General features: G+C 40.7%; 1 protein-coding gene and 1 long non-coding RNA gene across 2 annotated transcripts in view; one reads left to right on the forward strand and one right to left on the reverse strand.

Annotated features, from left to right (window-relative positions):
* Nucleotides 1–1,099: 1,099 nt before the first annotated feature.
* LOC108789910 (transmembrane protein 151B) lies at nucleotides 1,100–7,916 on the reverse strand. The gene is made up of 2 exons (XM_018560056.1): nucleotides 7,870–7,916; nucleotides 1,100–2,558 (listed from the first exon to the last, which is right to left on the reverse strand). Exons 1-2 carry the CDS (start codon nucleotides 7,914–7,916, stop codon nucleotides 1,100–1,102), a joined length of 1,506 nt encoding a protein of 501 aa, XP_018415558.1.
* A 604-nt stretch (nucleotides 7,917–8,520) lies between these two features.
* The window catches only part of LOC108789916, a 20,394-nt gene continuing 17,052 nt past the window's right edge, over nucleotides 8,521–11,862 (forward strand). Inside the window, exon 1 of the long non-coding RNA XR_001941427.1 lies at nucleotides 8,521–8,534. This is a non-coding gene — a long non-coding RNA (uncharacterized LOC108789916). The remainder of the gene's footprint in view (nucleotides 8,535–11,862) is intronic.

An 11,862-nucleotide genomic window follows, 5' to 3' on the forward strand; every position in this document is an offset into this window, starting at 1 on the left:
CAGGGGGCGGGGGGGGGGGGATTATCCTTTAATGTCACTTTAATAAAACCCTTTTAATAGTATATTTAACAGACCATAAGTGAGCAAATAAGAAAAGTTGATTGCCGGGATTTACATACATTTTAAATCAGACACGGCCAGACAACTACCATTTTCTTCAGGAGACCAGGAATGGCATCCAATGTACTTTCCTCATGACAGTGTTACAAGCTGACAAAATGTTTTATTTAGGTTATCTGATTGAAGCAATTTACATGTAATTTTAAAGAAAATAAACCTTTTATGATTTAATTAACACATCGTTTCTTAGTAAATCAATCTGCTTGTGAAGTTAACCTGTCCATAGAGCACAGGGCGATAGCAGAAGCACTGAAGTCTTACTGGACACTTACCTTTACTAGTAATATTACCATTTATCACCATGGACATTTGCTTTAAATTCGCCCTGCTTTGGTTTCTGATTTCCCTCTTATAACACATAAGAGTAAGAGCATATACAGTATTTGTCCATTGACAGGCAATGCTTTATTAGGTGCTAAAGGGTATGCTATTGCGTGTCTCAGCATTTTCAGCACCTTTCTGGGTTCTACCACAAGGGTTTATGTTCCTGAAAATTCAGAATCACTTAGCAATCACATTAACTATTTTAATTAGCAAGAGGCTATGTAATTTTGTTAGGGTACTGGAAAGCCACAAGGAAGAAAATGAACGCTCCTATGCACTTAGCTACCAGCATTCCATCTGGCTGTCTACAAGTTACACAGATTGACCCTTATGCATATTATACATAATTTCCTAAAATATTTATTGCAATTTGTTCCTTTGCAGTCTAAATGAAGTAAAACCAATGGTGAAGTACTCTATTCATTTTAAAGAGCAGAGACACAAAAGTATTTGTTAAAACATTATTAGATCGTTGACATTCATCAAGTGCCTGAAAACTTTGGTGAGATGTTGGCTGCATGTATTTTATTTACCATTTGTTGTTTCTCACATTTTCCATTAATGCTGCCATACATATTAAAATGAATTGCCTTTTTTGATGCACCCTCCAGCAAAAATGGGTGGGACTGCAGCAGAAAGATGGTGGGACATTCTTTTACAAGGAGGTCTCCATGCATGATGAGCGGTGTATGCAGAAGTTCCTGGTCCGGCACCCTTCCTGACGATGCACTATAAGCACAGGAAAGAAACGGGCATCATGATAAGTGGGAGGGTTTTCATTAATGGCTAGCTGACTAGAATAGGAGCAGCATCGTTCATCTGGGCACACGCGATCTGCAAAGCTGCTGCTACGACTTCTCCAGAGGCCTGTCCTGTGAGATCCATGTAGCTGGCATAGGGAGAAACGGCTGGTGCTGAGGGAGAGGTGAGATGGCCCCCCACTGCAGCTGTGCATAGCATGACGAGAGAAGATAGAAGAGCTGCTGGATGCTCTGTTGCAGCCTTCACAGCCTTGCAGGACACCGCTGTACCCGCAGGCAGAGTAGCCATTGCATAGTGAGGCATCTGTTAAGTCCATCAGAACTGCCTCGGAGTAGCTGGGAATCAGCTGGCGATTGGTGCATATATGCCATTCCAGTTCGGTACTGTCAAAGGTGCTGACCCGTGGCATTCTGAATCGGTATATAGGCTCCTCTGCCACAGCTGATGCCTGGTAATCCATCCCTAAGAGTTTTTCAATATGATAGTGAACGTGAGCAGTTTGATACTCAATAAAAACCCTTAGGGGCCATGAGAGCATGAGTAAGGCAGCTGCCCAAAAAGCATAGTGGGACACGTACCATGGAAGCTGCTCTAGGTTCACATAAGCAATAACCAACTCTTTGAAGTCTACATTTTTTAGCTGCATTCCTTCCCTTGCTTCCATATAGTCATCTAGTCCTTCAATTTCTGTGAAGAAGCGAGCACGCTGGGTGAGATAGGAGTTCTCCGACTCCAGGTTGGCAAAACTGAAGCACTTTGTGAACCTTAGTTTGGTGGCAGGGTGGCGGTCTAGGTCCAATAGGTCTTTGGAAATATCTTTTATGCCACAATGAGAGTATTCAAACTCTGCTTCAGCCACGTGAGTGTTCACTCGTTCATGGTAGACCTGAGTAGTAGTATAGGCATCACCATGACGGTAGCGAGTGACTTGTCTTGTGCGTCGAACAAAGTGATAGCTAATGGCCTTCCACCAGATGCAAGGTGTAGCTTGGCGCATACGCTGTATCTGATCGTAAACACTAGTGACATCAGCCTTGTGTTGGAGTTCACTCTTGGCATGACAGTGCCAGCATTCTACCAGGTAAACCACATAAAGCATTGATAAAAAGGCCAGAGGAATGTAGACATAACCATCTGAGCAAGGACTGCCATGGTAGATCATGGATCTACCCTTAAGAGAGCTGTCAAAACTGAGCTTGGTTACACTGGTAACCTGGCACCAGGTTATCGCACAAAGGCATACAAGCATGAGGATGGAGAGAAGGAGGCATTTCCATTGGGAATCCCGGCACATAGACGCACTCAGGGACTGTTTCTCTGGACGTTGCTGTAGGAAGTCAAGGAGAGAAAAGCTGTGTTAAAAAAGTAAACAACATATTAAGAAACAGCAATGTATATTGTGATATGAGATATGAGAGCACGAACATTTTTATAGTCCAGAATGGACAAGGTATTGTAACACACAGGAGCCAGTAAGTTTTGACTAGATGTGTAGTTGAGGAAATACTATACAGGGTTGCAAAAGGTAGCCAATACCTTGCCAGGTGGCCAATAGAAATTAGAATCTTTACAGACCAAAAAACTATTTTATTAACTGCTCAGCCTGTTCAGGGTCAGTGCAGGGTCAGCACCCTACTGCACTTCTCCATACGAAAAGAGTTGAGCACTAAATGAAAGAAGAAAGCTGCAATGTTTTGCTAGCCATTATTTTCTGACAAACAGCCTGATACAAGCCCTTCCTCACTCCACTCTTTCTGTTGGAGTGTACACCCTGATCTTTGTGATATGAAATAAGCACCAAACATAGAGTATATATTGTGCTCTGACCCTTTACAAGCCATGCAACTGGAACAAGGATTTCTTCTGTACATTTATATTTGACAGCATATTGGCTGCCTATTACAGTCCTGCATTTGCCAAATTATCCTTTAAAGTGAATCTTTAGCCAGACACTGGACATTCAAATGCATCTATATTGCTAACATGGAGTTAATAATCTTGAAAACAAATCCTAACTGACATATGTGGCTGAAGACACTATGGAGAAATTCATCCTTAACATTCACAGCAAAAATACTAAAGTCACTCAAGTTGTTCTCTCAGCAACTAAGCTTCCCCCATTCCCCTTCCCAGCAGGCTGCAACAGCCTTCTAACCTTTTATTCTCTCCCTGGGCTGGTGTACTGGAAGGGATAGGGGTAGCAAGTTGAGCTGCATTGCTGAAAAAATGACTTGAATGACTTTAGAGCTTCTAATGTAAAGTTTAATGTACCATTATTGCCAATTATTGCCACAGTGGCAGCAGTTACTGAGTTCAATAAGAGCTTCTTTACTGCTTGTTAGGAATATGTAAATACCTGAAAATATAGCTTGGTCACTAGTTTACTTTGTGTATGTCTGGGCAAAAAAAATATGTTCAGTACATCTCTGCAATACATGCACATTGCCCCACAGGTGTATATATAATATAATTTAAATGTAAATATCCTGGCAACTGGCTCACTTTAAAAACGTTTTTAAAATGTTAAATAGACTTTTAAAGAGTACATGCTTCTGTTAAGTTTTCCCACTGGGGTGAGCTCACCTTACTTCCTGCTTTTACAACAGCCTGTAGCAGCGGGAGTAAATAAAAGTAAGTGGTAAGGGTAAGTAAGTGGTCCAAGGGTATTTTGAATGAAATCTATTACTCCCCCTGAGGTAATAGCTTTAGATTGATAATAAAAGACTTGTAGCAACTGACAGCAACATAAAACACTAGCTCACATAAGTGTTACAGTTACAACTAAAGCTGCAGCTAACGATTATTTTCAAAATCGATTAGTTAGCCGATTATTAAGTTCGATTAATCGGTTAATCGGATAAAAAGTAAAATACATTTTAAAAAATGGCCCCAGTGATGGGACTACTAGTTTGTATTGAGATTGTAGTCCATCCCAGGAGCAAGCTTGAAACGGTGCAAGTAAAAAAGAAAAACAAAACTGTGGTGTGCAATATAGTGAAATGAAAAGTGTGTAAAATTATACAGCGATGAATGCAGAATGGCACCGGCTATAGAGGAATACAAAACCCAGCAATAGTACATTATACAGCACAATGCAGAATACCACCAGCTATAGAGGAATACAACAAATCCCAGCAATAGTACATTATAGCTGGCGGTATTCTGCATTGCGATGTATAATGTACTATTGCTGGGATTTGTTGTACTCCTCTATAGCTGGTGGTATTCTGCATTGCGCTGTATAATGTAGTATTCCTTGATTTGTAGTCCTCTATACAGCGCAATGCAGAATACCAACAGCTATAGAGGAATACAACAAATCCCAGCAATACATTTATACATACAGTGTATAATGTATTGCTGGGATTTGTATTCCTCTATAGCTGATGGTACATTGCTCTGAATAATATAGAGCACAATGTACCATCAGCTATAAAGGAATACAAATCCCACTATCCCAGCAATACATTATAGAGCACCATGTGTGGGAAAGTGCAGGCTTACCTGAGCAGTCTTCCAGCAACTTGTTTCTGAGATCGGGCCTGTCATACCCTCATGCCTGCTCCTCCTTACTTCTTCTCCCCGCGTCCCTGTGCCGATCGTGAATTTGGGCAGGCGATGAGCGTGAGTCGGGAGGAGGTGCGGCGTGTGGAGCGTGGATGCAGGCGGGCGGGTCTGGCAGCGGCGAGCGTGAGGTGGGGCGCGCAGTGTGTGTGGAGCCGTGAACAGGGCCAACCAATCGGAAGCCGATTAATCGATGATTGGAAAAGTTGACAACTTTTTCAATAATCGATTATAATCGATTATGTCGATTAGTTGTTGCAGCCCTAGTTACAACTTGTATAGAACAGTTACTAAAACAGATATAATGGGGTTGATTTACTAAAGGCAAATAGGCTATTCAAATTGCAAGGGAATTTTCACTTTACAAGGGCACTTTGCAAAGAATACCCAGTCACATGGAAGGAAAATATAAGAGTATTTTTGCTTGCACATAATTAAATGATGGAAGTCAGCAGAACCTCACCTCATTTACTAAACTAAGGGAATATTCCTTTGCAAAGTAAACAGCCTATTTGCCTTTAGTACATCAACCCCAATACATCAGTTTAACAATGTTTTTAAAATCTAAAAATAAATAAAATTGACTTTAATAAAATGATAATGATTTGCAGATCTGACAAACGTTATAGACAAGTTTCCAAAGCTTCAGCTCACATGACAGCCCTGTAGTTGAAAAGCTATACAATATACAATGTCTCTGTCAGTCAGTGGGAGTTGTACTGGACAGGTACATAGTTTACACCACTTTGATTCCTTCCAAATGATTCAGTGCTATTTAAAGGACTAATATAGTCCAGCTGTGATATATCCTATTTAAATATGCATGCAAATAATACTTGCTATCATTTGATAGACAAGCGAAGAATACAGTTAATTTCCCTGCTGAATTGAACATAATTTTCCACACACACACGGGAAGAGACCTGTATTTGTACTCCATATTCCAACGCATGGAGACTACTGAATATTTCCTCCTAGAAACCATTAACCCCACTGTAACTTAGAGCCTAAAGTTAATGCACTATTTAGTTCATAATCGGCCTCTGCCAGCAAACATGAGATTTGTCTTCAGGGAAGAGAGCTTATCACTGGAAAACAGTTTGCTGCTATATTGTACTGCTGTGGGTTGAACTGATAGAACCCTGTGAAAGCAGTTGTGAAGTGATTGTGTCCAAGTCTCTGGCACGCCATGAACAGAGGAGGAACTTGTAAAGCTAGCTTTCATCGTCGGCTGGGATCACACTGAGAAGGGACTTGTGAAAACTCGTATCACGGGGTATATGCGGGTGATAAACCAAGGCTGACTGGATAATGTTTTAATATAATTTCCTTGGACACTTTGCTGCTGGGCTAAACACATGAAAAACTCTTCTATGCAGGTGGACATTAATGCACCATTACAAAAGCTGTAGCTGTAATGTTATATTGTTACTGTATGCTTATTAATAAATATAAAATGTGAGCTAGAGTGGGAAATAATTGGCATAGGTGGTAATAGAAGGTACCACATAATTTTTTCTCTTCTTCAATAAGCTTTGTTTTACAGTGAACAGTGTATTATATGCAACGCTGCTTACTAGACATTGCTCCTCCTACTCCAATGCGTTTTACCCCGACAGGCTTAATCATCAGCGGACTTAATCACCCTTTGTTAATGCTTTAATGACACTAAGTTCAGGAGTTAAATCTTAAAAAATGCATTCAAGTACCTTACCTAACAGCAAAAATGTAGCTTTTTTTGTACATCGCTCAGCTGTAGATACTGAAATCATCTCTGAATTGGTGCTTACACTGTCCTTCCTTCTGGAGGGTGGCTACTTTTGTTCCCCATGGTCCCTGTGTGTGTTGTAAAGTAGCCACCACTCCAAGCTCACTCCCATGATGGACTACAATCTCACGTTTAGTTTACTCATTTGTATTGAGATTGTAGTCCATCATGGGAGTGAGATTGGAGTGGTTGCTAGTTATCAACACACAGGGACCATAGAGAACAAAAGTAGCCACCCTCCAGAAGGAAGGACAGTGTCAGTATGAATTCAGAGATGATTTGAGGATCTATAGCTGAGTGATACACAAATAAGATACATTTTTGGTAATAGTTAAGATACTTTAATGCATTTTTAAGTTTTAACTCTTAAGTTTAGTGTCACTTTAATTAGTAAAGCTGGTTAAAAAAATCTATTGGGGTTTTTCTTTAGCAGTACAGTTTTAGGGGTGCCACTGTTCAGTACAGTTCCTTCCACCGCTATGTAGGGGCCACGTGCATTCCTATTGTATGGTTCCAGCACTGCTTTGCTTTCAAAGGCACATAGCATGGCAATAAAGACACTGGCTATCATAAAAAAACATCGCTATCCTATAAAAATCATTTTTGTACAACAGGCATGAAATCTCCCATTGTGATGTTTGTCAGCAAGCTGTAGGAAATGGCAGGCTAGTAACATACTTTCCAGCATATTTAGACATAAAAAAGATGTAGACCCTAACTAAATGATGCTGGGTTTCTTTCTTATTCCATTTATCTATGTTTTCATCCAAGATTCACCAAATTTTCTAATGGAATCTTTAAGGGAAAAGGGGCAGATCCTGAATGAAAGTCACGTGAAACTTGGGTACAAACACTGATAAATAGACCCCCGGTGTTTCATAAACAATTGCCATTTTAAAAAAATGTAATACTTTTCCATCTTTTTTTTTCATTATTCTCAGTGTTTTTGTACTTCTGCGGTCTCTTTGCAACTATTTCTTGTCTACGACTAATCTAGTGATGGCTGCATGGAATTTCTGAGGCAGGGCTTCTATATTGTGACATCAGTGAACCATACCTGCATAATGTGTGTAGAAATAGCCACTTGTAGTCTCCACTGGAAGCCCATGTGAAAGTGACAATGCAGGAGGACAAATGGCATAGAGGGGTAGAGCGTTGTCACCCTATAACAGGAAGTGCCCAAACAAGGAGTTTCATCGGGTAGTATTATTTCAGTGAAAACTGCAGATTTAAAAATACTGAAAATTGCTTTTTAAATTAAATTAAAATCTTAAAGCTTGCTTGAAATTGTAGTCATTGGGTTTATATATACTGTGGACTTTACACTTTACCCATAGCCACTTATTTCCTCTCTCCCAGGGCCATGTTTGGAGATCATGCTGTCCTAGACACACAAGAATGGGTTTCTGTAAGGTTTCACCCATTGTGTCATGTTATTGGTATCGTAAGAAGTCCCATACTTCCTCTGACTTGTCATGTGACACATGACCTGACTGAGGAGAGGAAGTACTATGTGCCCACTGCCACTCTGCAGTCCTGGTAACAGGGAGGGAACACTGCAGATGTAATGAAGAGGGCACAGCCTGCCACCCAGCACCTCCCCACATAAAAACATTGTGTCCAGAAAAACTAGCCCTCCCTTCCTTATCCCAGCCCTGAACACGAGTCATCTGAAAGTCCATATTGATTGTCACATTGGTATCTAATAATTTCCCCAAAGTATACAATAACTTTAACTATAGTACTAATAAAAAGATATGTAACTATTTGATTTGAACAAAAAAAAATCTAATTTATGAGCATTTCATTTAATATAAAAAATCTAAATTAATTACATAAATATTTAACAATTGCTATCATGGAAAAAATGAACCTATAACACCTAAAAAGCAGAGCATATAAAAATAGGTGAAATAAAAAAAAAAAGTAAGAACATTTACTGGAAATGTGCTAAACTAATTCACATCATTGATGGAACTGAACTTGATATAAATGTGTAAGTGGTATAATATATTTATAAACACAATGTGATTAGATACACGCATCTAAAATGGGACATGTGCTAACTCAATATATTTAGATAAAACAATAAAAGGCATTAGAGTCAATTTACTAAGATGTATGACTCATTTTAACTATATTTCTTATTTTAGATCAGGATCATTTTCTCAGGAAAATGTTCAATTCAAAATGAAAAATATTATTATTTTTTTCATTTCATGAAATGGATATTTAAAGATATACTATCATCCATTTCAGGGTCAAATGACAATGTTTGTGGAAAGGGGCCCCCTGATCTACTATCACTTAACTTGCCAGCTCTACCCTAGTGTTGGCTCCAGGGCCGGATTTACTCGCTCTGCTGCCCCAAGGCCAGGCTCCTCAATGCGCCCCCCTACCCACCAACCCCATGGAGAATGGCAGACCTGCAGGCTGCATACAAGTGTTACAAGTGATCTTAGCGACATCACCAAGATCACTTGTACAAAACAAGCGGCGGCTTCCCCGCTGTACACTTAACTCTGCTTGCCCAAAGCAGGGCTAAATGTAGAAAACAACTACCCACCCAGCGACCGGAACTGCATGTCCCGGGCATAGAGATTCAACACCCCTGCTGCCCCTCTACTCCCTGCTGCCCCGAGGCCAAGCCTTGGTTGGCCTTGTGGGAAATCCAGCCCTGGTTGGCTCTTGTTGGGTGCTAAGGATGATACAAAGCGGTGATGTCCTTCTGGGGTGTGTCTAGTTTTGTTCTCCATGGTCCCTGTGTGTGTTGTAAAATCGACACCGCATCAAGCTTGCTCCCGTCATGGACTACAATGTCAATACAAATTAGTACACTAAATGTGAGATTGTAGTCTATCACAGGAGTGAGCTTGGAGCGGTGGCTACTTTACAACACACACAGGGATCATGGGGAACAAAAGTAGCCACCCTCCAGAAGGAAGGACAGTGTCAGCACAGATTCAGAGATGACTTGAGGATCTACAGCCAAGTGATACACAAATAAAATAAATTTTTGTTAATAGTCAAGGTACTTGAGTGCATTTTTAAGTATTAACTCCTGAGTTTACAGTCATTTTAAAGTGTATGTAAACACACATTTTTTTTCTTTGGGTAGAATGGGGAAGTGTTGGCACATCTGTCAGGTTTTTTTCAAAGCTGTCTGTGACTTCTCTGGGGAGATTTACTCTCTCTATTTGTCCAGGTGACAATATAGAAATCCAGCATTTTTGAGTTGCTACAGGAACAGGAGTTGAGAGGTACTTGAATGCGTTTTTAAGGTTTAACACCTGAGTTTAGTGTTACTTTTAGTAGAGTTCTACTTTAAAGCCTTGTGTAGCCCCCCCACCCCCAGCTCCCATGCCAGGCTTATACTTACCCATCCCATTAAGGCATCAGCTGCAAGTGCACTCTCATTTAATCCTATGGCGAGTTAAGCTGGAGCACAAACTTAAGCAGAATTGACAAGCATACCGTCATGTGGATATATTTCTTCCAGCACGCAAACATCTAAATATCAATAAATCAAAATGACAAAAATGCAATTGGTCTCAAACAAAGGTGATCTAGAACTGACTGCAATACATAACAAGAGCAAGAGTTTGAGCTGATTTCATAAATCACTTGGCACAGCATAACTGGCATTTCAAAGTGGTGTCATTCAACAATTGTAATATATTGAACGTCACAAAAAGGTACAACTACCAAAATCACTGATGGTTTGGAAATATGCAAATCATAGAAGCGATTTATTAAAGGTCGAAGAGCTCTGTTTGGCATTGTTCTGAATAATTTTTGTTCTTCTATAGCTTTTTTTTTTCTCAGCCCTATTTATAAGAACATATTTCATTGTGTTGTCAGTTCATCATTTGTCAGCAACTGCACAGACTGACCTCAAATTGAACTAAGGGTGGATTTACAATCATGCAGTCTATTATTGCAGGCTCGTTGGACTAAGACAGCCTATTCCTTATAAATAAGCTTTCAGTGCACCATAACAGACCTAAATTTAGACCTGCGCCAAGGCAGTACATGACAACGCATAGTAGTTGTGGTTCACTGCAAGGTAGATGCATTGTGTGCATTCTGGTTTATTGCATTGGGGTGCCTTTCACTAGGAATGTCACCATTCAACTCGAATGGCTCCGCAACACAGACTGGGGGGGATTTATCAAAACTAGAGCAGACAAAATCTGGAGAAGCTGTTCATGGCAACCAATCAGCTTCTCTCTTTCATTTTCAAATGTTAACTGAGCAAACTGAAGAGAGATGCTGAATGGTTGCCATGGGTAACTGCTCCAGTTTTGATAAATTCCCCGCTATGTGTTTTGGGTTGAGGGGCAAGAACCTCTGCCAGGCTTGAACTGCCCTTTGTGGCCCATTGGTTTCTGTGTCAGTAATAACACTGTCACTGGGACAGCAAATGAGGAGAAATCTACAACAGCACAAAAAACAATACAAATACTCATTTTTTTATACCGTAGGGGAAAGGTAGAGTCCTCGTCAACCTTTTATTGTTGCCTCATCTGCTGTACAAGTCACAAAATTGGCACTGGGACAGGAAATTAAAGGACATTTCCTTAAAAGAGAACTATGGGGTAATTGTTTTTCCCCATAGTTCTCTTTAGGGTCACGTGAGGACATATACTAGCCTCTTCTCGTGACCCAAAGCTCAGTATATAGCGAACTATAGCCGGGATATACTGGGAGCGCCGAAGCCGGGACGTATCCTGACAATACTGTTGAGATCCACCCAGCTGTGTGAGTGACAGCTGGCTCTGCCTATCTAGAGGCAGAGCCAGCTGTGCCCGCCCCCTCTCCCATTCGTACCTTCACTCAGCTCTGGAGGATCGGAGAGGGGGGAATCCCTGCGGGGAGCGGTGACTGACAGTCACAGCTCACTGCAGGGAGACGATCGGGAAGTGAGCGGATCAGCGGCATGTTTCTGCTCACTTCCTGATTGATAGAGCCAATCTGTGACAGTTTTTTGTCACAGGTCGGCTCTAACTATGAGGATGATTGGAAATCACTCACCTCATAGTTCTCCTTTAATGAAACCTAAGGCAGCATCAACTGCATGAAGAAGTCCCTGAACAACGACCTTCCAAGAAGAGCTCAACAAGAGGCACTTAGATGTCAACACCTATTTGTTCTGAAGGGTGTAGAAATTAATTCAACAAGCTAACTTCCTCTGGAAAGGCTGCTAATGAAAAACAAGATTCCCACCGGTGGAAACCCAAAAAGTTCTAAGGAAGGGCAGTGTCAGCACAAATTTGGAGATGATTTGAAGATGTACAGTCAAATGATATATATATATATATATA

The sequence above is a fragment of the Nanorana parkeri genome, unplaced genomic scaffold (assembly GCF_000935625.1).
Source record: "Nanorana parkeri isolate BGI_ZX_2015 unplaced genomic scaffold, ASM93562v1 scaffold430, whole genome shotgun sequence".
NCBI lineage: Eukaryota > Metazoa > Chordata > Amphibia > Anura > Dicroglossidae > Nanorana > Nanorana parkeri.

Coding starts and splice junctions, on each gene's coding strand:
- LOC108789910 (XM_018560056.1), bottom strand. CDS start 7,916: ATGATCTCCAAACATGGCCCTGGGAGAGAGGAAATAAGTGGCTATGG. Junction 2,559..7,869: donor GAGGAAATAAGTGGCTATGG/GTAAAGTGTAAA, acceptor TTTTTAACACAG/CTTTTCTCTCCTTGACTTCC.